This window comes from Eleginops maclovinus, chromosome 20, assembly GCF_036324505.1.
Source record: "Eleginops maclovinus isolate JMC-PN-2008 ecotype Puerto Natales chromosome 20, JC_Emac_rtc_rv5, whole genome shotgun sequence".
Lineage (NCBI taxonomy): Eukaryota > Metazoa > Chordata > Actinopteri > Perciformes > Eleginopidae > Eleginops > Eleginops maclovinus.
The window spans coordinates 9,437,526-9,463,872 of record NC_086368.1 but is presented as its reverse complement, the minus strand read 5'-3'; the positions used below and the strand labels follow the sequence as shown (position 1 = coordinate 9,463,872).

The 26,347-nt window shown below is 39.4% G+C and overlaps 1 protein-coding gene across 4 annotated transcripts; it reads left to right on the top strand.

The window, feature by feature from the left end:
- The first annotated feature begins 352 nt into the window (after positions 1 to 352).
- On the top strand, positions 353 to 25,819 carry pacsin1b (protein kinase C and casein kinase substrate in neurons 1b). 4 transcript variants are annotated; one of them, XM_063911624.1, is made up of 10 exons: positions 353 to 513; positions 16,051 to 16,174; positions 19,325 to 19,481; positions 19,571 to 19,806; positions 19,998 to 20,153; positions 20,566 to 20,741; positions 20,830 to 20,950; positions 22,265 to 22,389; positions 22,690 to 22,886; positions 23,425 to 25,819. In XM_063911624.1, exons 2-10 carry the CDS (start codon positions 16,115 to 16,117, stop codon positions 23,532 to 23,534), a joined length of 1,338 nt encoding a protein of 445 aa, XP_063767694.1. In that variant the 5' UTR covers positions 353 to 513; positions 16,051 to 16,114; the 3' UTR covers positions 23,535 to 25,819. The 4 variants fall into 4 exon arrangements, with proteins under 4 accessions (XP_063767694.1, XP_063767693.1, XP_063767696.1 ...); XM_063911623.1 differs by lacking the exon at positions 353 to 513 and adding an exon at positions 8,017 to 8,163; XM_063911626.1 differs by lacking the exon at positions 353 to 513 and adding an exon at positions 9,478 to 9,548.
- The last annotated feature ends 528 nt before the right edge of the window (positions 25,820 to 26,347 follow it).

Sequence of the window (26,347 nt, the reverse complement as noted above, 5' to 3'; positions counted from 1 at the left end):
TCAAATTAAAGACCTTATTAAGTTCATTTTTTTTCTCTGGAGGCCCCAAATACAAAGGCAAAGGAAAACAGGCACAACATATCGATTGTATACTGTAAGTGTATTTTCTTTGTATTTTTGTTAGTGGTTATAATCGTATCTATTTTATTTCTTGATTGTATTTTGTCACTTGATTTTATTTGATTCATTCTGAATATTTATTTTTAAAATTTGTATTATTGTTTTTATAATGTGATATGTTTTTTTTCCACTTTTTGGTTGTATTTATTAATTTACTTATTTAGTGTACTTTTATTTTATCATTCGCGAGTAAAACGTTTATTTTGAAAGAGCTTCCCGGAAGTGTCGTTGTTCATTATGGCTAGCTTCCCTTAAACTCCCGGACCATCCCCCACCTGGCGGCTCCTTTCAGCGACACATCTACCCGCGATACAACAGAGGCCGTCCCTGCTGATGAAGACAATGATTACATTTTAAAAACATTCGAAGAAGCTGGATTATAATATATTTTCGGTATGTTATTTTTTATATTTCATTACTACATATCTGCGACCAGCAGCTAGCTTAGGTTTGTTGTGCAAAGTAGCTTACATTATAGTTCATATTGTTGAATCGTTACAAATGCTATCGTGAAAGAAAGGCGTTATTCAACCAGTGATGCTCTTGCTTAAAGTAAATTAAATCTCATGCATTAAAAAATAATTATTTTCTCAAGGAAAGTAATAGTTTTAGTCCTTTATAGCATCTCTGGTTGCATAGTGTGAACCTGCAGCTGAAGTAATGGCTACTTGGAACACTGACAGACTTGTTTGTGCTTATTTAGAAATAAAAATGACTTGTTTTGACATAAGAGAATGCTTTTAACATCATAACGTATGAGCTGCTGTGCAGAGAATGCAGTGATACCCAGCAGCTGCCTATGGTTGATGCATCACAGAGAAGGAAGGCAGATCTGAAGTAAAATAAGAAAAGAAGATATTCTCTGGGGAGAGATCCTGTGCTTCCTCTAGACCAGCACAATTATTTGATTCATCATTAGAGAGCATCTGGTGATCGATCCGATCAGGGCTGTTGTGAGGAGCTGCTGACCTCCATGTGAGCTCAGACTGAGAGAGAGCTCTGTCCACGGTTCTGAACTCTGTCGCATCACACAGCAGCGCAGGATGCTTCAACAGGACTCGGCATTTCTAATCTGTCGAGTTTTATTTCATAACTGTACCATCTATAGCAAGAACGTGACTTTAAACTGAAGTCATGTCATTAAAACATATTGTGTTCTTCATTTCTTAAAGGGCCATTTCTTAAAGGGCCATTCACACAAAAAGTGTAGTTCACTTCTTGCAAGAACCACTGCTCAAATATGTTGTGTAATATCGTTATATATTCTGTGGCTCCATAGAAGCTGTTTCTTGTGTCAGGCTTGACATGTATTAAATAGTTTGGCTTATTGGAAGCGTATGTATTCGAAGGATTCCCATTGTTGATTGCACTTTTTGTAAGTCACTTGGATAACCGTGTCAGTTAAATTAAAGGTAAGGTAAAATATAACAGGAAGAAATATGTCACACATTGGAGGTGTGGATATTGAAGAAGTAGACATTTTCCAAATGTGACAAAAAATGTTATCTATTTCAAAGCCCGACCTGTAGAAGCGAACTATAGTTGGTAATCATTAATTCATCATGTTATTACCTGCTTGGTCAATAAAGTGACCCAGCAAAAACGTCCCAAAAAAGTCAGTCACAGATTCTCAATTGTGAGGATTTGATGCTTCTCTGTTTTATTAACATTATAAATTGTGCACATTAGGATTCTACACGTTGTAAGTTTGACATCCACTAAATGTCACGTTTTGCAGTTTATGAGTTACTCAGAAAAATAATGGTGTTTTGCAGTCAGCAGGCTAAGTAGAAGTCCTCTGCCTCCTACGTGGTTTGTCATATGGGGAAATGATCTCATCTCATTTCTGACCATCAAACCATCAACCTGCACTAACAAAGCATAAACAAACACAGCCTTTAAAGGGGATCATTTAGATGCAGAGAGTGAACACTGTGAGCGAGTAAATCGATGTCCATAAACTTAGGCATATAAATCAATTATTGTTTTCTTATCCAGGAGAAATTATCATATATTTCATCTACAAAAACTGTTGTCTTTCATTTAGATACAATATCTGAGGGTGATTTTGAAGAAAGAGGATTTGTTTTACAAATGTTAGTGCTTTTTTTATTTTTTTTGTGAGTGTCTAATAGGATTAGTTCATGTGACAAATGAGGGGCATTTATTTGGTTTGTGTTCGCCGGTTCACCTCCTCTCTTTTTTTGTAGAAGGAATGACAGATGAGCCGTCATTGCTAATGTAATTAATTAGCTAACCCCTCCGTCATTCTTTTCTCTTTTTTCTGTATGAATAATTACAGATTTTAGTATGTTATTCCCAGTGGGGCATTGACACAAATGTTAGCTTCCATTTTCATTTTCATTTACAAGTTCGGCATGTCACATCTGGTGCTCACGAGCCCCGCCTGACGTTAGATGATTGAAAGCAATTGAACTTATTAATTTCGGTGAGTCCCTTTGCCTTTGTAACTAAGAATATGGCTTCAGACATTCTGAGACTTTCCATCTATGCTATGTTTGGTGTTTGGATCAATGCAATTAAAAGTTGAATTATATCTAATTTCCTCTGAGAATAAACACAACACAATAGGTTGAAATAGTTTCAAAGTTGCGTAGGACTGAGCAAGTCCTTTCTTTTCAAACCCACCGTATCTCACAGCTTTAATTAATAATCTCCACCTATGAATGGAAAGGTTCCTCTTTACTCCATACGTGCTCAGAGAGTGGATGGTGGGAGAGCTCTGGCTGTGGCCTGAACTGTCCGGTAACTGGAGCCTGAGATAGGATCCTCACAGGGGATCATGGGAGAAAGAAAGGCTACATTTCCTTCAGCTCCCGGGGCTTTGCAAGGTCAGAGCTGTCATTAGCTACATACCCAAGCATATAAATACGGTGTTGTAAAATTTGAAATAACGATTGCATAAGAAGAGTGTTCCTGCTTCGGCCCGTAATAAATGTCATTTATTGTTGTGTGTTTTATGAAAGATGGCAGGCAGCTCGGTGATGGAAAAAGAAAACCTATATGAACCTTATTCTATGAAAATACAGGCATTTAGCTTTATGTACGATGTTAACTACGCATTTGATTTTAACTGCTGAATATTTATAGGACTATGACATTTTCTGTTTCTTTCTCCTGATCTTTTAAACTGTTAAAACTCTCTATGGCTTAATCCAACACTTGTGTGTATCATTGGTTAATATGCTGTGTATTTTACATTATAAAAAGTGTAATCACAATCTCCTTCAACCTAGGGGGTATCCTCACATTGCTTGTTCTGTCCAAACAATAATTCATTATTGATAGAAGACTAAGTTTGAAATCTCTCTTTACAATAGTGTGCTATACATTTAACCTCCACCATTGTATTTATATGGTGTCAAGATTATCAACCAAGCTATTTAGTTTATAATGAAAGTAGTGTCGGTGGCAGGTAGCCTATACTTCTATCTATCAGCAATCCTGCACAGGCTGCATTTTATTGATGCAAAAGCTGTTGTTTTCTGACCCTATACCTATTGCTAGTGACAACAAACAATAATGTTTCCTAAGTATCCAAAATCTTACTATGTCGATCACTGACATGAACGTTTGGAGCTTTTCATTCTTTTAAAAAGTACTTAAATGATTGGAGTAAAGTGATCTTGTTTACTATTACGCACAGCATCTGTCTGTGTTGTTTACTGTGTAGGTTAGAAGTTCTGAAATAGTCCCCAAAAAGTTCCAAGTTTTCACACGTCATAAAAGGCAATCCTACTTTACGTACTGCATCTATATCTGTTTGAGGTGTTTGGAAGCATCTTTCCAGACGCTGACTATAAATCTCCCGTTGTGTCTATACTGTCTGACTCTGCTGCACGGAGCCTGATGCTGAATCAGCAGAATAACCAGCAGGCTGTACAGTGCAGATCAGCAGCAGCAGCTTCTCTTATATCCAGAGCTGCATCCACTCTGCATGGTGATACATGCATGAACAGATAGGGACTAAAGTGAGTATTAAGATTTATGCAATATAAAAAACGAACCTAAATTGGCTGTTAGGGCAAAAACGTTATCTATAGTTCAAGGTTCCAAATTGTGAGATATGTTGCCTGTAGACTTTCAAAGAGGAAGTGCTGTGGGATAAGTATGCATCATGTGACGTGCATGCTTTCCCAAGCACGTAATAATGAATCACTTTGTATCTCTGGGGCGTCTCAGCCGTGGAGGGTACTTTACAAAAGCATCTCACAGCTTAAGAGGAACAGGAAGAGGCTATTAGAGGCTGTTGGCTGCAGGTCTGCCTCGCTCCTCTGAGGCTCCAGCATGTCAGATTTATGGTGTCAGTGAAGTGCTTCGGACGCACAGGAGCAGGAAGTGAAAAGTGCTTGTTGTTTCTATGGCGACTGGTTTTTATGAAAGATGGCGTCTGTGTGTTGTATGTGCATGTTTGAAGAAGGACTGCACCTCACATCATCAATTAAGATTTGTTTCTCAATTAATATACTGGCCATTTGTTCTCTAAAATATCAGATAATAGTGAAAAAGTCTTCTTACGATTTCATAAAAAACAAGTTGATGAGCTTAAGGAAGTTTAAAAAAAACAAACATTTTATAAACAGCTCAAAACCGCCGTTGATATAATATAAAATAATCATTTATTATAAAGAACAGGTGCAAATCCTCCATAATGCATAGTTTATACATTTATTTTGTGGAGGCGGAGTAATCATTTCATCATTTCATATCAACATATTTCCTGGATATTAATAATATAGACATGGCATTTGTCTCGACAGGTGTCCGTCACAATGTCCATCTAAAGCCGATTTAGTGCAGTTTTAATATGTATTTGTTCCTCTCTTCCATGTTGGCATATGCTTTCAATGGTATTTTCTATTAATATAAGGTAAGGAAACTCCGCTGATGAGGATCCTATGCTCTTCTAAATTGACTCTAACAGATTTTCTCAGAATAGCTGTATATGTGTTTGCTGCGAGGTGTTGAACTGGCAATATTTATACCTGGAAAGCTGTGTTGACTTACCAGCCGCCTACACACTGACTGCATCACTGATGTTTCCTCTCAGCAGATCTCACCTCCATCACCTGGAATAGTACCCATTCATGACAACCACAACAGAGTGAGTGAGTGAGTGAGTGAGTGAGTGAGTGAGTGAGTGAGTGAGTGAGTGAGTGAGTGAGTGAGTGAGTGAGTGAGTGAGTGAGTGAGTGAGTGAGTGAGTGAGTGAGTGAGTGAGTGAGTGAGTGAGTGAGTGAGTGAGTGAGTGAGTGAGTGAGTGAGTGAGTGAGTGAGTGAGTGAGTGAGTGAGTGAGTGAGTGAGTGAGTGAGTGAGTGAGTGAGTGAGTGAGTGAGTGAGTGAGTGAGTGAGTGAGTGAGTGAGTGAGTGAGTGAGTGAGTGAGTGAGTGAGTGAGTGAGTGAGTGAGTGAGTGAGTGAGTGAGTGAGTGAGTGAGTGAGTGAGTGAGTGAGTGAGTGAGTGAGTGAGTGAGTGAGTGAGTGAGTGAGTGAGTGAGTGAGTGAGTGAGTGAGTGAGTGAGTGAGTGAGTGAGTGAGTGAGTGAGTGAGTGAGTGAGTGAGTGAGTGAGTGAGTGAGTGAGTGAGTGAGTGAGTGAGTGAGTGAGTGAGTGAGTGAGTGAGTGAGTGAGTGAGTGAGTGAGTGAGTGAGTGAGTGAGTGAGTGAGTGAGTGAGTTTAGCTCTCATAGCTTTTAGCACCTGCACTTCTTTGAATGAGTCTCTTCTTATTTCCTGCCCAGTATCAGCGTCTTTGACTCCAAAAGCTTAACCAACAAACAAATGTTGATTGAGTGAATTTCATTAGAATTTTACTGAATTCCTTGGAATCAGATTGTGTGCATGTTGAGCATCAAAAGTTAGATAAAGGCCATCCTTACTGTTTATTCATTTATTTCAGTCAGACAACTCACGTTTAATATGTTTATTAACAGCAGCATATAGATTGAGTTTTGGGTCTAGTCGCCCCCCTCATCACTCCACAAATATAAGACAGGGTAAGACATGTCAAGTGTATAAGTGTCATTGGTGCTCGAGTTGACTGCCTGAACCAGCTTGTAGCTTCACTCCATTAATCAAACTGTGTAAGACTGACAACTTTTTATACTTACGGTTGGGACTGAATGCTCTCTCAGATTCTTAAACTTTAGAACATAAGAAATATGCTTATTTGCTTGCTCTGAAAGTGAGATGAGAAGTTGATACCACTCTCATCTGTTTGTTGAATGGAAAAAGTCAGGAGACATTAGTTGAGCTATCCATAAAAGCTTGGAGCGGGAAGAAACAGCTGGCTCTGTCCAAAATATTTTAAAGAAATGTGATTACCAACACCTCCTGATCTAATTATTTGAAACGTTATCTGTTGTTAATATTGCAAAAATACAGACCAAATCCTGTTTTTTTTCTTTTTCAACATCCTTTAGTCTGAAGCGTTGCGTTAACGTCATTAATTAATAAAATGCTAATATTACAGATCTGTTAAATAATCTTTTAATCTGCAATGGGGGGGGGGGGGGGGGGGCTGCTTTGAGTTATGACCTCTGGATGTTTGATGTTGTCAAACCACAGGACAGAATCAGTCTCAATTATGAGATTGTCTTTCATAAGACCAGGCCTGCTGTCCTGTTGGTTCTTCTGCTACCAGCACAGAGGTCGTATATTACTTCCTGCATTAATGGGATTGAACACCAGGGTCAAATGGAGTGGGTCCCGCAGGGGGAAACATGATTAGATGATACACAGATGGCACATAATAGGGGAAACGAACATCTGTCTGTGTGTGTGGGGTTAGAAATCTGGCTTTATTTGAACCTTTAATGGTTAAAGTTTGTATCCCCTGCTGTGTGTGGCTGATGATTTACCTGCTTCAGTGGGAAGCTGTCTTTTATCATAGTAGACTTGTTCATTTTATTCCAAAAAAGCATTGCCTAATTGTTTAGAAGCATTGCCTCCAAGGATAATTTCGATTCATTTTGGGAGTATAAAGTGGTGCAGCGCTTATTTTTGTAGGTTGACACAGAAGTTAGCTTTGCAAGCCGTCCCTTGACAGAAAGCAAATGGATTTTCTATTAGATTTAGGAAAATTGCATGAAAAAAAGGCTCTGTGGCAAACACAAGTTTTTGATACTTGCACACTTTGTTCGGCAGGATAATTCCACGTATTACCCCACTTTATGATTTTGATGCGTAAATGCAATTACCAGAAGCCAAATGCTTACGTTAGGCTACAAACAAGCTATGTCACCATGCTAAGCTAAAGGCGGCTAATGTTTGGCATGATGACGTTTAGTAGTCTCATTAAGTCACTTGTTAGTAACCGCTGTATGTAAGACACATACAAACTTTGGCCATTTACAAGTGTGGTATTTACTGACCTTTTAAAAACAAGTATTTTATAGCAAGACTTGAACATTTCTTCATCTTGTCTTGAACACAGACGAGACAAGAGAATTGGAAGTAGTTAAATGCAACTCGGTTGTGGGTTTTAAATATTGCCAGACCTCAGACAGGTCTCGCCCTCAAATGAAAGATAATCAGACTATTCATCCTTCTCACTTGTTGTATATTAGCAAATCTGTCTCGATTCAGGGACGCAGCGTTTTCCCCGATTGACTCATCTCTGTCTGTCCTTCACGGAACTAGCTTTATCTGCCCTTTCAAGTGACCGTCTCCTGTCTTTGTTCTTCCGGTCTGCCTTCTCTATCTTTTTCGACAAGTTACTTATGTCATTTTGTCCTTCTTTCTGACTAACAGGTGTAAGAATGTGTAACAAGGGAGAGCCCTCAGGTCTCCACCCTTCCTTAGCAGCAGGCTAATTATTGATAGTTTAATGTGACTTCTCAGGGAAATGTCAAAGTTCAGTATGGGTGTGTGTGTAGAAAAGGCGTTCTGGATCGATGGATGTGTCATGGTTGCCGTTCAGCAGCGACACTGTTTAATTCAGTTTCAGGTGTCATTTCTCCTGAAGGCTGTCAGAAATTGAGGCTGTTGACTGAGGACTGAGCAGCAGCAGAGAGGACAGACCAGGTTCAGTAATCTGCTCTCATCATTATACTTCTCAATACCTCATTGCTTTATTGTTGTAGCTGTAATTGTCAACGTGAGCCTTTTTCCTGTTTGATGAGGAATCGAGTGAATGGAATTTTACTTGGGTCCATTTGTATTTAAGTGTTGTTTTAAAAAGGTCATGGTCAGAAAGATCAGAGATTTTCATTTTAGATTAAGATAATTTGGATGTTGATCTTTGCCTTGTCTAATTGAAAGTATGGTTTTTAAAGATTAGTCAAGTGATCAGGCATGGTGCCATGACTTACCACTGTTTGACTTAATCCTAAAAATCTATGTAGCAAAACATGAGATATTGCCTATTTTCTCCCTTCTTCCTTGTCAAAAACTTACCCACAATGCAACATGACCACTGACATTTGGTCAAGTTGCACCATCAGGAGCTATGACTTGTGTTCTGCTAAAAGTAAGACAGTTGTAAAGGTATTTTAGTCTGCTGGTGTGCAGAAGTTCTGTATTATTAATGATACATGAATATTGTAGAAAACAGGAATGAGTTTCACATATTCTGCCGTCTGGTTGCCAAAGTTTTGACAAATCGTTTTGACTGCCATACAGTATATATATATATATATATATATATCAACAAATATCTAAGCTCTGCTTGGCCTTTTGAATAATCATATTTCCCCTTTTCTGAGTTTACTTTTTTATTTGCCAAGCTACACTTTTTATTCCCCTATTGCACAACAACTCCATTCATTTTACTGCTGGTTATTGAGCAACAGCACAAACAGCTGAGGGTTAAAAGCATTTTTGCAGAGGCTTCCTTTTAACAGCTGTTGAGGGAGGGATACAGATTATCTTTGCTCCTTTTTATTTTATTTACCTGCCAAGACGTCAGCTGAGAAGCCGGGATGTATTGTTTATCAGTGTTTATCGCTCTCAGTGGTGATATTAAATAAGACAAGAGTGTATGTTTTGTCCATTTTATTGCATTCCAACTGAACTCATACAATGAGTTGGGCTTTAAAGTACACAAAGTAGTTTTGTGCTACATTTAGTTTACTGACATTCAAGATGTAAAGCACATCATACAGACAGGTCTTATTCATCTTGCATTAACCTCTGTGTTTTTCAACCTAATTGTCTTGACAGTGACTTGAGATTACATCAAACCTTTAAGAGTTTCTCCACGTGAGCCATGTTGGTCATCTTCTTTATCTGTTTACGTGTGCGTGAATTATTGATTGGTTTCTAAATATAGGACATGAATGTGATGAGGGCAGCAGCAGCAACGCAGTTTGGCCGGAGGGAAAGAAAAAGTGCTGCATTTGAATAATGTGACCAAAGATCTCACCTAGAGGAGGTGTCTGTGCTCAGAGGGCAGTGAGGGCAGTTCAGGAGTGTGTGTGTGTTTGTGTTTAAGAGTATATGAAGATGTACTAGATAGGGGAAATCACTCTTTGAGACTGGGTGCATTCCAATGTATTTGCTTTTCCTTGAAGTGTCATCTCATTGTTATATATTTTGGGAAAATTTCATCAGTCTTTCTTGTGTTTTTTGGTCCTATTGCCTTTGCCTCATATTCAGTGTGATGGATGAACTGAAGGGCAGTGCACTGTTTTGTTATTTTGAGATGGTTTTTATTGCAAACTTAGTTAACTTATAGATACAGCATTTTAGCGTGTTAGCGTTTAGCTCAAGTATACTGCTAAATGCTGAAGTGCACCCGCACAGATCTGCTAGCATTTCTGTAGACTTTAAGTGTCATTAATAAACCATATTTGTTATTTGTAATAGTATTCTTTCTTTTTATACATCTATGTTCTGTTTTTTGTGCTTTTGGACTTGTTCTCTGATTTACTTTGGAAGTAATGCAGTTTAACAGCACTGTTTTTTACCAGTGTCTTCCCCTCTTCTCTCTGCTATCGACTGGTTTCTGTCTCATCACAAGGTGGCTTTGTGTCCTTCTGGTTGTCAGGGGGATCGAAGACTCGGATGTCTCTCTCTCTTTTTTTCCTGGATTTTAAACGCACAGGAGATCTTTGATAACGACTAATTTAAAAATGATGGTGCAAGAGAGAGGAGCAGTGAAATGTGAACTACTTTCTTTATGCTGAATAGTTTCAGTTGTGATGTTTCTGTTTGCTTTTCACCCTTTCAAACACTACAGCTGAAATTGTGTTCTGAATCTTTATGACAAGTTGTGTAATAATTAATCATTTTATTGCTGCCATGTCAACAGCACAGAGCTGCTCTCTGGACTTCAGGCACATTCAGAACAGCTTACGTATATCAACCTCAGGATCTCCTCCACCCTCCTAATGCTCTGCTTCATAATCTCCTGTTGGTTAGCCCCCACCCTGCCTGTATTACACTGGACTTTGTGAACACTTGATTGAAATGGAGCCTTTTATATTATCTGGATCACTGGACCTAAATATAGAAACTTTCTATCATTTCACCTTCAACAGCTTGTTTTCCTTTAGTCCGCTCTTATTTTCCTAACCGAATATGTCCACCCTTAGTTACACCAAGTGAAAACTAACTTGAAATCACACTCTTTTTTGGCATCTCAAAAAAGGAATAACTGATGTGTCTGTTACCATAATTTGAAAACTGAATCTGCCTTAAATGTAAAACTGATCTTTTTGTAAGACAATTTGGTTAGCTAAGGACCTGTGGCAGTCAATTAGTCTGCAATTTATTTAAATGTGTTCATTGTTTATTCATCCGTCACCTATATTGTTGAATAATCAATTAGCTAGCTAGTTTAGTCAGAAAATGTCAGCAAATAGTTAAAAATGCAGATGTGTGTGTGTGCTAACACCCAAATGAAATTCCCTGTCTAGAGTTTCCCCCAACTTCAGTAGTTTCAGTTTACTGTCACAAAGAAAAGACGAAATCTATGCTACAGCCAAGATCCTTGAGAATCCATTTATCCGTAATAATGCTGACGAGCAACAACACATTAAAACAAACTAAACATATCCTCCTCTGTGAAGTTATTAACAATACCTAATATGTGGTGTGTTTTCAAATGTCTAGACCAGCACCAGTTTCACCAAAGGCTCATCATCAAACACCTCACATCCACATACTACAGCATCCACAGTGTTCATCTACTCCACCCCTCCCCTTTTCTCTCCCTCTCTCTTGCTCTCTGGTCTGCTGCTCTGTCTGAGCCATTCAGGCAAAGCAACACAGGATTATCCCTCACTCTTGTAAGAATCACACACACACACACACACACACACACACACACACACACACACACACACACACACACACACACACACACACACACACACACAGTTCCTGAACAGTGTTTCCGGGCAGAAAGATTTCACATCACAGATTAGTGCTCCTCTTCTCCCGCTCTGCACGCTGATGCTCTGTGGCTCAGTCAGTCAGGAAGGCAAAGATATAAGCAAACAGGAGGGGGAGAAGAGGAGGAGAATGTCTGACTGCTCGAGGAACCCACGTGTCTGTTAGCCGTAGCCTTAGACGCTGTTAATGGAGGACTGGGGGTAAGCTTTTGTTGCGGGGGGCTCCCTCTCTCTGGGTGTGTGGCCGCTCTTTGTTTTGGTGCTGGGCTCTCTTGACGTGTTGATGCTATGGGCTCTCTGTGTGCTTCTGTATGGCTGCCTGTGTGCCTGTTTTGGAAGGATGGGGATTCCCAGTGATGCTCTTTCAGTCTCATGGTTTGTTTGCGATGATGTTGATCTTTTGACTGCAGTATGGATGAAGGAGGAGAAGAAGAGTAAAGCAGGAAGCAATGGTATAGGGACTAAACCTTGGAGGGTGTTGCCCAATGTTTGTGTGTGTATGTGTGGTATTGTTTGTCTGGATATGTGCACTCTAACTTAGAAATACAATCAGATATGTGCCATTTTTTGTGTCTGTTCCATGTTAAAAAAAAGTGGAAGTATGTGACTGTTTTTCTCTGACACAAAGATCTGCCTTTCTGTGAGACAAGCAAAGGGCTAGCATGAACAAAAGCCCCCCTCTCAGCATGTAGCTAATGGATTAACCAAGCATGATAAACACTCAACACAATAAATGCCATGCTCCACGCTGCATCCGGCCGAGGCGTTTGTTTTGCTCGAAGCTCTTGGGTTCGACCCCTGTGGAATTTGCTCAGTTAACCAGATTTTGGATTTGGGAATTTCCTTCTCCTCCTTTCTACATTTCATCCTCCTTCATTGTCAAGTGTTGCTCCATCCATTGGCACAAGGTTGACCCATATATCCATGCAACTCCCACCCCTCCCCCTGACCTGCTATCAAAACACATTACTGCCTTTTCTCTTTCTATTGTTTCATATTAATCTCTTCTAGATCACATTGGCAGATTATTTGATTTTTTTGTTACTTTTTTAAATCATAAAACCTAACCGTCAATTTCTGATCAGCTGGTGGTGTCAGGTCAGAGTAAAGACATGAATATAGGCTATATAAAAAAAGCTGTCCTGAAACTGTCTCTTGGTTTTACATAAACTTTTGTGACATGTCAAGTTGTGAATTGAGCCAAAATTTACTGTATTTGCTACACAATGTTATCAGTTTTTATTGTTCAAATTAAAGGCACAGAATCTGGGTCTTGAAGTTTGAAATGATAATTTCTTTAGGTTAAATATATGCTACAGCTACTAGTCGGTTAGCTTAGCTTAGCTTACAGACTGGACACAGTATTTTGTCTTGTATACATTTATCATAAATTATTCAGACTCATCAACGTGTGTAAAACTACAACTTGATTTTATGAATGTTAGGAAGATTTTTCTTTACTTTTGGACAGAACCAGGGTTTTTTTCAGCGTTTGTGCTATGCTAAGTTAACATGCTTCCTGTGGCTTAATATTTATTGTACAGACAAGCAAATGGTATCAATGTTGTTTCTAACTCTTGGTAGGAAAAATCATGAACATATTTACAGTATCGCCACATTTCTCTCTCAAATGCAAATGCTGTCATCCACTCAGATGACTCATTCTCAGCATATTTTATTTGAAAATGGCCTCACATATCTCGACTGATGCATTATTACAACATCACAGATACAGAAACCCTTATCAGATGCTGTTACAGTTTCATCTGGTTATTGTCATGCATCCTCACTTTGCATTTTATCTTGATCTGCTTTTCTGTTTGTAAGTGTGTGCGTGTGTGTAGTTGTTTGGAGCTCCTGACTCACCTGCATACATTCATATCCTACTTCCTTTTTTGTTTGATGCATCTTTTTTATCTGGATAGGGTATCACTTCATTGATTCATGCAAAAAGTATACAAAATCTCCATACTTTGGTTATCATTTAAAAGGAGTCAAGTTGAAAAATACTTCATATCTGGTATTTTCCACATTGGGCCTCATTATTTTCCATTCAGACTAGGGTCATGCTAACCTTCACCACTTGTTTGTGAAGATGAAGGAAACACAGAGTCCTGCTAAAAACACATACAGTATCTGGTGGATCCAAACTAGATCCCTGTGCATATATCTGCAACACACAAAAGGAAACAATAAAACAAATGATAGTAGCACTTCAAAATAAAGTGTTCTCTAATATTCCCTTTTAAAACGCCGTTTAGCCTTTTTTATTGTGTATTTTATTTTGTTTTATATACCAAAAAGAGGTTATGGTCAGGAATTGTAGACGACATATCATTACAAGAACAGAGGTTCTCTGTGATTCGTTTTTTATAAAGCCTTAAAAACTTGTTGCCCATGGCTAACTGTTTCTTACTTAAAGCCGAACATGATTTCAGCACACTGTGTGAATGTGTGAACGGTGTAGTCCCTTTGTTTAATTACAGTGTGGACTGAACCTGAACATGTGGAGGTGAGCCGGGCACTGATGAGGCTGCCGCAGCGTCAGGATAGTGTTCAGTCTGTGTCTTCACTCCGGCATTACGCTGACAGTCTGCACTCTTTGAAACATCATTAGTCATAGATCAGTGTTCCTTTATTTGTTATGGCTTTTCTTATTATAATCAGTGTTTATAGAAGCTATCATGGACAGAATTTGAGAAAGTCGCCCTCTGAGATCAATGCTTTGTTACTTAGTGGTCATTTCTGTCTCTGTTTTGCGTGTCTTTAGTTTTTTTTTCTTTTTGCATCTAATTTTGCGTCGTCTGTAGTTATGTAGCGTCTTTTAGCAATTTTTCTTATTTTTGTGGTCTTTTGGTTGCTTATTTTGAGCGCGCCCCCACGGGGGTATGATTTCTTGCGCATTTTGTGCTGTCCGGAGCTGACAGGTCAACACAGCGTCTAGCACAAGTGTAACTGATAAGTGTCTCTGCGTGAATGATTAAATATGTTTTAGGTTTGAATTGTTGTAACGTTAGTGATGTGGTACTGTTAGCATGGAAGTAATAATCTCAAGTTGTGCTGTAAATTGTTTTATCACATGTCGTCTTTAACATGCTATATTTGATCAGTTATTGCTTTAATTTCTGGAGCAGCATCATTTGTTCCAGTGAGGTCTTTGGACAATGTTAGTTGACTTAAATGAGGGGAAGATTATTTTGGTTATAGAGTTCCTATAGAAACCACTGATAGTCATTAGCCAGTCATTACATTTACTGACAGGTCATCTCAGGGAAGTAGAGAGAGAATGAGGGTAATTTTAGTTTGTGAAGTGCCTTATCCTACCTGATATCAGTGTGTGGAAAGTATTGTGTAAATGAAAATGCTCAGGTGCTGAGTTTTTAATAACCACAGATGGTAATCAATGATTCGTCACCTTTGGATTGGACTTTGTGCGAAGGTGCATTATCTTATGCAGCGGTGTTATCTGCAGTATCTGTTTGCCATGTTGTAGTTGTCAACAGTTTGATTAACACGACAGAAATTCATTCAATAAAAAATAAAAAAACTCACTTCAATACTTATCACTGTTTATTGAAAGTCACTGTGCTTTCAGATCGCTGTTTACATAGAAATAGCAATTTGAAGAGGTTATCTTTGGCTTAAGAGTAGTATAAGGGGAATTGATTTTAATGAATGATCCAAAAGCTGAAACCATTTATAGAGCTGATGTGTTCCTTGAAATAAAATTAGTAGTTGATTGATGAATGAATGAATCATTTAATGAAACATTGTTTCTTATTTCCTGAGAAGGTTTTGCTGGCACATGATTAACCATTGTAAACTAAATACCCCTCAGTTTGACGGACACTTTAGACATTTAAAGATGTCTTTTTCTCTAGGAAATTGTGACATGAATGTTCAATTTCTTTAGACATTTTATAGACGATGCATCGTAAAGCAATCGCACAGTGAATATATATTTTTTTGTAAGCCTAAGACTTTATTTCATAGATTGGTTCCCAGCGTACACCCATATAATCTGGGCCATGAATGTGTAATTCCTCTATCAGAGTCTATTGGAAGCTGTGTTTGTTATAAAGCTGCGTGGTTCGTAATCTTTCATGTGTTCTGCCCTTTTTTTAATCATTGCATAATCATCTTCTTTGACATCAATGACACAACGTTAGTGAGTATTAAAAGAGCATGAACAAAGCCTATAGGTTAATTCTATGATGTTGTGATCACAAAAGCTGCAGGAATAAGCGTTTAATCTGTAAGTGATGTGCAGAAACTGAAAGCAGAGTGTTTATGTTGTGCCGTTTCAATGTGCAAGGCGATTATTTAGAATCAGAATACATTTACTTGTCCCACAAAGGGAACGTTTGCATTGTTAAAGCTAATGTAAAGTTTTTAAAAATAAATGCAGAAGCATGCATAAAATAATAAAGATAAAAACTGAAATTGCAATTTACAAAATACACATCCAGTGACAGTATTTATTGAATGTAGCCAGAGACAGGTTATTTAGCAGCAGTCCATGGAGCTCCTAAGCATATTCATTATCAACTCCCTCTGTGCTTGTCCTCCCTCACAGTGCATGAGGAGCGTAAGTCTGCAGACCCACACAGCCTGAAGCCACCCTGCCAAATCTTGAGACCATGTCTGGAGCCTACGACGAGTCCGCCAGCCAGGAGGAGACCACAGACAGTTTCTGGGAGGTGAGACAGCGGGGAACAGTTTCTGACAGATTGAACTTAACTGGGAACTGACACTGCTTAGTGTTGAACTCTCACTGAACCTGCGAAGGGAGAGAAAACATCTCATTTATCGACTTTGAATAGTCACAGAGGCACACATAAACTTTCAATTCGATTAATTGAGTCATCGATCAATCTGTGAATCAGAGTCAGCACAGATCTGTTGGTGACATTTGCTGGTTTCATCATAATAACAAACCTTTTAGTGCAATTGTTTGTCTAATGGAGTTGACCAAGCATGTTAAATCCTCTGTTATGCAACTGAAAATAAGTGCAACAATGGTGGAGAATATGTTTTATGGAGCAAATACCCTAAATCAATCAGAGGGCAGTTTTTCATCCTTTGCACCCTATTATTTCTGACACTTTTAAAAGCTTTAAAACAAACAAACAAACAAGCAAGAGCACTGATGACAATAGGTCTACAAACACACAATCATTCTTAATAATATATAGAAAACTGTCTCCTAAAGTCTTATAATATATAATAATAAGCCAGAAATATCCAGATTAATGTCACGTTTTACAAACATATGCAGCAAACTGAGAAGCTTGGGCTAATGTTGGACATGTTTGCTTTTATAATAACTGATACTTTATCGATATGGTGGGGGGATATTAATAATGAACTAATGTAATAATGTGTTTATTGTTTTAGCTCTAGATGACACTATGTGGGGTTTCTCCTCTACAATTACACCAACAACAACCCTCCCTGAGCACAAACAGTCCCCAGTAATTTGAGCAATAAGTTCCCACAAGTCCATTCATTATAAATGAGACTCCCAGTGAGCAAACAGGACACAGCATTTGATTAAGCTACAGACAATATTGACTCAATCACATAATATTGATTCAATATATCTATCATTTAGCTTCATGTTTAGACACTATGAAAGACGAATGACGTCTTTCAGTAAGTGCTTGAGACGGAAAAGATGTCATCACTTCACATGTTCAAAGTTTCATAATCCATTTCCTCTCGGATCGCTTGTGTTTTATCCTCGTTACGTCTCTGAGACCAGCAATCAGCTGGAGCAGCAAAGGTGTCTGTGTGCAGAAGACAGTCACTACATCACAGCCACTCTTGGCTCTCTGGATGCTGCAGTGCTGCCTGCTGATCGCTGACTCGACTGAAGCGCGGGGACTGGGTGGAATATAAACATTACTCCACCAAGCTGTTTTCATTTAGATTTAGATTTGTTGAGTGTCATTTTCAGGGTGCGGTATAGGTGAATACCTTTTATGCATTCAGCCAATAAGCAGACATTTTCTCTCTTATACAAAGTGTGAAATGAATGCCGTAATGTGAGATTTGAGCCTCCCTCTCCTTCAGTCTTTCTCAATCTGTCTCTGGGCAAAGATAACTCTGGGAGGTTGCTGCTCCTTCGACCTGGGAGAGTGGTAAATTATACGACATTAATGCCCCCCTCCTTTCATCTCATAAGTCGCTCACACAGCAGTCTCTTCCCTGCTGTTCTTTCCTGCCTAAATGCAGAACCTGCAGACGGAGTTCCTTTTAAAGGCAGGCACCTCCCACAGTGATCCAAGGGTTTTTCATTGCCATCAAATTGACACTTTGGTGTAAAAGCAAGACACAAGATGGCATTGGAAATCTATGTCACCTCTTATTATTTAAAGCAGCAGAAGGATTTTTAAAATTAGGATACAAGTCGAGATATCTCCACTTCACTTATCAAAACTGTACAGTTTATCCTGGTGCGGCAGAAGCTCAGTCTGAGGGACTTGGCTTAGAAACTGAAGGGACCGGTTTAAATCCTGAATAATCCAAATTCGATAAAAAATAAACCTCCTGGGTAGGTGTCATAACCCCCACCTGCTCCCTTGCACCAGACTACCTGCTAGCCTTTATCGCTAGCTGTTAGTTTCCATTTTGTGCATAGTTGTATTCAGATGTATAGGTCCTATGTATGTGTGTATACAATAAAGACTAGAAAACTCAGATAATGGGATTTTCTTTAACAAGAAAGCGTTGAAATACATAAACAGCAGTCACAGTAACATTTGAACATGTTGAGAAACGCGGCTCGTTTGAGAGTTGAAGGAGAAGAAGCTAGGAGCTCATTAGCTTAGCACAGTCTTAAAGGTGCCATAGAATGGAAAACTGTATTTCCCTTGGCATAGTTGAATAAGGAGAGTTCGGTACATTGAACTGATATACCATGAACCTCAAACACCATTGTCTCCTCCTTCACGTGCAAATCATGAATAGGCATATCACAGCGGTAAAACGGGCAAATTACAACAATCCCTGTGTGTGACGTCACACACGGCAGTCCAGCCCCAACATTTGCATACACCAGCTACTGGAAACACTCACGCTAACACTTACCACTCCGTAACGTTGCTCTCCAATCTCCGACCAACTGGCTGTTCTTCAAATTCCTCAGTTTCCTCCTCCGATAAAGGCTCAAACATGTAAGGTTGGATGCCAATAGCCTCCATGGTTCATTTCTCACAGTTTCGGAAACTTCACTTACTTCTGTGGGCTCTGAGGCAGGCATGGATTGCTCCTTGTAAACCAGCCAATCAGAACAGAGCTCGTCATAGTTATTTAAATGAGCCCCAAATAAGGCCATTCAGCATGTTTCATTCTAGGACCAAATCATAGGGTTATAAATGGGCCTGTAAAACTGTATCTGGACCTTTTTTGGATCAACCAAAGTTATATACCTTCTTAGTAGACATCAGAGAACAATTTAAAATACCAGATAGATGCATTCTATGGCCACAAAAGTCAGGGGACGTACCTTAGCAACCTTCTTATGTAAAACAACCTGCTCACGAGCAACTCTTAAGATTTCTAATGGAAAACCAATAGAGACAATGTGTAATTTGTGATAGAATGCAATGTAGATAAAAATCAATCATTGATTGATATTAACTTCGGTCAGAATCAGGCTAGTGTTCATGCTAACCTAAGCTAAGCTAATCTAATCATCCCCCAGACTCCACCACACAGATTTGACAGTGGTAAAGATGCTCTCACACACTAACCCAGAGAGCAACTTAGCAAATTTCCATTATTTCAAAATGTGTTAGAACTATAATAGAAATAATAGAAGTAACTTTATTTGTTTTTAATGTAAGGTTGGGAACTACAAACGTACAGTAAAGCGGATTGACGATGGTCACCGGCTCTGCAATGACCTGATGAACTGCATCCAGGAGCGTGCCAAAATCGAGAAAGCCTACTCACAGCAACTGACGGAGTGGTCTAAGAGATGGAGGCAGCTGGTGGACAAAGGTAAGCGATCCGTCATGTGAATTTCAAAACACATGTTTATTATTTTATAAACACTATACTTGACTTACTACCTTTCCGTCCTCCACCAGGGCCTCAGTACGGCACAGTAGAGCGAGCTTGGATTGGGCTGATGACAGAGGCAGAGAAGGTGAGCGAGCTTCACCAGGATGTGAAAAACAGCCTGATTAACGAGGACTTTGAGAAAGTCAAGAACTGGCAGAAAGACTTGTACCACAAACAGATGATGGGAGGATTCAAGGAAACCAAAGAGGCAGACGAGGGCTTCAAGAAGGCCCAGAAACCCTGGGCCAAAAAGCTAAAAGAGGTGAGGAATTGTGTTTTTATCAACTCAGCTTTAAGCTTTAAGTATTTGTTGCCTTTCTGTGTCTTATGTAATATCGTACTGAGTATTGTTAGGATTTCGGACTATTAGTTTGGGAGAACAATATTAACAATATTAATATCTTATACTTTGGCTTAAAGGTCATATTTGTTCATATCATCTTGTTATTTTAGCTCGAGGCTGCCAAGAAATCCTACCACATGGCCTGCAAAGAGGAGAAGCTGGCGTCCACCAGAGAGGCCAACAGCAAGGGAGAGGCCTCAGTAGCCGCTGATCAGCAGAAGAAACTCTCTGAGAAACTGGAGAAATGCAAACAGGACTCACAGAAGGTAAGTGCATCGACTGCTGCTGCAGCTTACTATGCAGAAGCTGTTTTCTACAATTAAGCCAAAATCCACTCACAGGCTATTTTTAGATGTAGAGCCGGTTTCTCTGGGTTAGGTGATATAAAGGCACCACAGCTGTAGCCAGTGTAGCATTAATAACGTGTGACTGAATACTACACATCCCCCTTTCCATCACTACTCAAACATTGGCTTCCTTCTCGCTAAGTGGACTCTGGTCCCTTTTAAATCCCTTGACCTTCACACTACATTCTTTCTTGTGCTTTAAAAACCCGTTTATGACACTTGGAAGGATAGCATTGAACCTCTGAACTAAAGAGCCTTAGTTGTCCCTAAATATCGTAAAATATCATTTATTTCAGGCTGTTAAGTATTGGTTGTGTGTGTTTCCACCTAGGCTAAGGAGAAGTACGAGAAGGCTCTCGACGAGCTGAGTAAGTGCACTCCGCAGTACATGGAGAACATGGAGCTGGTGTTCGATCAGTCCCAGCAGTTTGAGGAGAAGAGGCTCAGCTTCCTCAGGGAGGTGCTGTTGGATGTTAAACGCCACCTCAACCTCACGGAAGACCAAAGGTTTTGAGATGTTTATTAAACAGTTTAAAAGACGAGAAGTCCGCTAATCCTTTACATGTATGTTAAATACTTGCTGTCTTTTTCACAGCTATGCCGCAGTGTACGCAGAACTTGAATGCACCATCACATCGTCCAGCCCGCAGGAAGATCTGAAGTGGTTCAGCAACACTCACGGCCCCGGCATGCATATGAACTGGCCACAGTTTGAGGTAGAGACACAAGACCTTTAAGGCGTCATCACTACGGGAGTTGCAGTGTTGTGCTTTATATAGTGGGAAAGGAATAGTTTTACATTTTGGTAAATTTCCTTTTAGATCCTTTTTCAGAGTTAGATGAGAAAATGTGTAAACCCCTTATGTTTGTACCTTTACTATGATGCTGAAGCTACAGTCAGAAAACTTAACATAAAGACAAGAAGAAAGAGGAAACAAATAGCCCGGCTTTGTCTAAATGTAACTAATAAAAATGTTATCCAAATCTTGTATATGTATTGAAAGTGTACATTATGTTATGTGGTGGACTAATTCTTGTCCAGTTGCAGTAGCTTCCTCAAGACACCAGTAATTTCTTCTTCATATAACTTTTGGCAAGAGAGCAAAAAAGCAAATTTACCCAAATATTGAACTATTCCTTTAACATCATCTATCTAAAACAAAGGTTACCAAAGATTCGAGAGGAAAGGGAAATCGGACAGCACAGACTTTTGTGAAGGCCTTTTCATCAGTCAAAAATGAACTGGTATTGTGATTCAAATCCATTAGAAAACTGTTGAAGGCAGTGGTGGCAAAGGCCATACGGCCTTGGCTTGGAAACTGAAAGTTCACCGGTTCAAGTCCCAGAAAGTGCTACCAAGATGTCCCTGAGTAAGGCACCGTTCCCTACACTGCTCCCCGGCGCCGTACTTATGGCAGCCTACTGCTCCTAACACTGGGATGGGTCAAATGCAGAATGTAAATTTCCCCTCTGTGGAACGATTAAGGGTATATTCTATTCTTCCCTTGCACATACTCCACCCTTCAGCCAAGTGTAATGAATGGCTTGTGGTTTTTTTTTTTCTGAAATGCTGCTCACAAACACATACACCTGCTTGAGATAAAAATAACTCATTAAGTAAAGTGGGAGCCGACCATTTTCCAAAGGCGTGTTAAAATGTGGTTAAGAAATATGGGTATTGGGTAATGTTAAGGAGCATCATATTGATAAGTCGCAGAAGGCAAAGCTCTCTATCTACCGGTCCGTCATCCAGTTGAGGAGGTTTGGGCTCCTGGTAAGGATGCCACCTGGCCGCCTCCCTAAGGAGGGAAGTTTGGGGCGCTCTGCTGGAACTGCTTCCTCCACGACCCATCACCGGATAAGTGGTAGAAGATGGATGGATGGTATTGTCAGGGATAATCATACTGATAGATGTGACTCAAAATATATAATAATTAAACGTGACACACTGAGTGCTACCTGGATTAAAGAGTATTTCCTGTGCAGTGCAAATACCAAAGCTAAATAGTCTGTGTGTTGTTTTTTTTCAGGAATACAACCCCGACCTTACCCATAACATTTCAAAGAAAGAAAAGTCAAAGAAAAGCAGCGACGGAGTCATGCTGACCAACGTCACAACAGCTGTCAACAATGCTCAGGCTGAAGACCAGGGGAGGTAGGATTGAAAAACATTTTAATAATATTCTTCATTTTATTAAGCAGATGTGTTTTATTACAAGTTACTATTGCCATCTTCTAACCACAACACAGTGCAACTAAGGTACTGTAGCGGTGCAGGAGTATATCTTTAAAAAATCATTAAGTAAAGGAAAAACACTAACACAGCAACAAAGTAAAACCTACACTGTAGCGGTTGTTGTTGTAGCAGCAGAGGTATCATTTTGACTTTGTGACAGTGATATCTGTTTCTGGTCAGACTGAACATCAATGTTCCTCTGTAATGCGTTACTTTCAGTGTCAGCAGCTACGAAAAGAACCAGGCATACACGGCCTCCACAGAGTGGTCGGACGAGGATCAGACCGCCCCAGACTCGGGCAACGACACCAACGGAGGAGCCAACCCCTTCGACGAGGACGTGGTGAAAGGCGTGAGAGTAAAAGCGCTTTACGACTACGATGGCCAAGAGCAGGACGAGCTCACCTTCAGAGCAGGTTAGTAACAGTAACAGAAACGTTAGGTCAGTAAAAGAAACGTTTTGCATAGCAAGATGAATACACAAAACAGTGACAAGAAGAGTTCCTACTGCTTTACTGTCTTTATGTTTCATGAAGTCAAAGGAAGGACTAACTTATATTTCGAGTATCTGTAATCGTTGTGGCGCAAGGTTTGGTACTACACTAGTTCACAAAACCAATGCCCTATCAACTAGGTTTTGATTTCAATAAAGTATTCACCTTCACATTTGCAGTATTTATGCTAAGCTAAGCTGCTACCGACTGAAGCTTAATATTAAAAACATAGATATGATAATTTATTAATCTTAAATAAAACGGTGTATCATTTTCCCTCAAATGCCAAGCTATTCTTTTCAAAACACTTTTCCTTCACAAAATCATTACATTATCTTGGGTGGAATATCCCTTTAATGTTCTTGTTGACTGCTAGGATCTATGTTAACATTGACTGTATTACATAAAGTCTCATAATCTCTTCTTGTTGTATATTTTTCCCTCTTCTCCTGTGATAAAGGGGACGAGCTGCTGAAGCTTGAGGACGAGGACGAGCAGGGTTGGTGTAAAGGTCGCCTAGACAGCGGCCAGCTGGGTCTTTACCCAGCCAATTACGTGGAGCCGATGTAGCTGCTGCCGCTCATGTGTTGTCGGAGGGCAAAACCCAGACTGAACCATCCGGTCATAACTGCATATTGCCAGAGACTTGAGAGCAAAGCTTCCTTCTTCACGTCGGGCGTAGTGAGCCGTCCTCATCTCAGCACTCATCACAACGAAAGACTTTACTGAAACAAGATCATCATCCAGATACTGCACCTGAAGTAAAAGTGTTTCAGTCTCTTCTGTGTAGCTGTGTTTCAGATGTGATGCTAACATGCTACACAGTATGTTCTCACATCATGACACCAACACGGTATCGTCAGTCGTGCCTGGATAGCCTGAGCTATGCATTGTGCATTTCATGTATATATTTTTATCTTTTTTTTACAGTCTGGATGCTTGTACAGTTTCTTCTCATTGAATACAGTGTTCTTTTCTCTCTGTGAAATATGTACGTGTTAAAATTAAAGGATTAGTTTTAGGATATTTCCTTATTTGCATCTGAAAATTAGATTCATACTACTCTCGTGTTTGTGAAAGTACATTCAGGGCCAGGTTAGCTTAACTTAGCATAAAGAACAAAACAGCTATACTTGCATCCTTTTAAAGAAACCAAAAATGCCTACCACCTCCTCTAAAGCTCAAAAGGTAACAATTGAAATATCCTTTGTTTAATCAAGAGAGTGTTAGGCTCGCAGTGTCAACTACTTTAATCAGTACAAAATTGTAAGATATCCTATGAATTGCAGTTTAACGGTATTATTGCGTCTGGCCAACAAAGATATATAGCACAAACCACCAATTAAACCACACCAGGTCACCTTTTTGTATAGATTAAACACGATTTTATTTAGGAAGTATTGAAAAACAAGTTAGGCTAGCTCAATTGCTCATGCTTCATGTCTTTATGCTATGCTAAGCTAAATGGCTATTAGTTTGTATGTCGTGCGCAAACATGAGAGTAGTATTGATCTTCTCATCTTATTTGTAAAAAAAAAGAATAAGCAGAATAAGAATATGTCAAACTATTCCTTTAATGCATTTGGTTGTTTTCCTGCTGCTCTCCATAGCATGACACTGAATTAGTATTATGGGCCGAGAAAATATCATAGGTATAATAAACACACACATCCACTCAGCAGTGCTTCTATTTGAAATGGAAATATGTACTCTCCATGACAGAGCAAGAGTTGTTTACAATTCCCTCCGCTGTCACTGATACTGCTATAACTATTACCTTTCATTCTGTGTCTCCTCCGGTTTGTCTTGATGCACAGACTGTCATAATCACCCTATGCGCACTGAAAAAACCTGCCTGGAAACAACTTCATTTCACATCCAAGGATTTTATTTATTTATTTCCAATCAACTGCAGCTAATTGTTTACTATGAGTGAATGTTAGTGACTTGGCATTATCAGCTTCCCGCTCGTCTCTGATTGTGTGCATGCTGATCCCACACACTGTTTAACCGCTCTGATCTGGACTGATCCAGTGCATGGCCTCAATTTGTTTCCACCAAATTATTCACAGTGTCTTGATGGAATTAAAACCTTATCAGATGATGATGATGATGATGCCATTGATTTGCATTGCAAAACATAGTCAGACATGATTGGTCTATTTCAGTGTGTACCAAACGTACATGTCTTTATTGCTTATGTTGTTTTAATCAAAAAATCGGACTAAGAGTAAACAGTGCATGTGTCTGTACATCTACACGTTGATTGGATTGTTGCTCCGGGTAACCACAGGTGTTGGTGTAAACTACACCGATGTCGATGAGTAATGTGAGTGTAGTTTTACTGACGCAGACAGAAAAGACTGCACAAAAGAGCAGAAAGAGGATCCGTGTCTGAAATATTGATGAGACAGTGGCCTTTTATTGCTCTCATAGAGAAGTTCACTTAAAATATCCAGTAGAGAAGGAAATGTCTCTTGTACTCTGTCTGTGCTTCTGTGTGCTTTTAAAACAAATGTTGCTCTTTGTAAGCTCTGGGGGGTGAGATCAACATTGCCTTATCAAAATCTACCACCCTGCCCTTGCAGAGACTCTCAACCATCATGTTTAACAGAGTGAGCTCGCCTCGACTGAATCTGACTCCAGTACTCCGGCTCAGTTTACACACTGACACAACATGCAGGCCTTCTTCGTCATGACTGAAGATGAGTTTAAAGGCTTGAATAGTGTCTTTACAGTGTATGGGACTTAACAAGTGTAGTGTAAAAGATACAACTGCTGCATCCACTGTGAATCTCCTGTGATACACTGAATAACTGTAAATCATATTTTAAAATAAACAAATGCTTCTCTTTTTTCTGTCTGAACACATTGATCTGCGATGTTGAGAAAAACTTTCCGAGGGCTTTCTGTTCCTTTTTAGCACAGTGCTGTCATTTCCAAACTGTAGTGCCTGTTTATCTGCATACGCTAACAATAAAAGATGTCATCAGAGAACTCTGAGGCATATGAGATTCTTTGAGATTACACTTCACATTTCAACACATAGTATTGTTAAAAACATAACTGATTGGATCCTTTTCATAAGTTAATGTGCAATATCATGCAATGGTAACTTCTGGAGCATGGAGTTGAAACACAACAAGGGGAAGCTGGAACTTGATGGCAAACACTAAAGAATGTATTGGAAGTTACGGCCAGAGAATTGACGAACACATTTGCTGCAGCCATCTGGTGATACAGCGGTTGCCCGACCAATTATGAACATTTCACCCGGTTCCATGTATTTAGCTGGTTCTGAGAGAATAATCAACATTCTGCATAACAAGATAAAACAAGCAAAGCACTATAACACCTCTATCAGCTGACGCCAACAGGCAGGA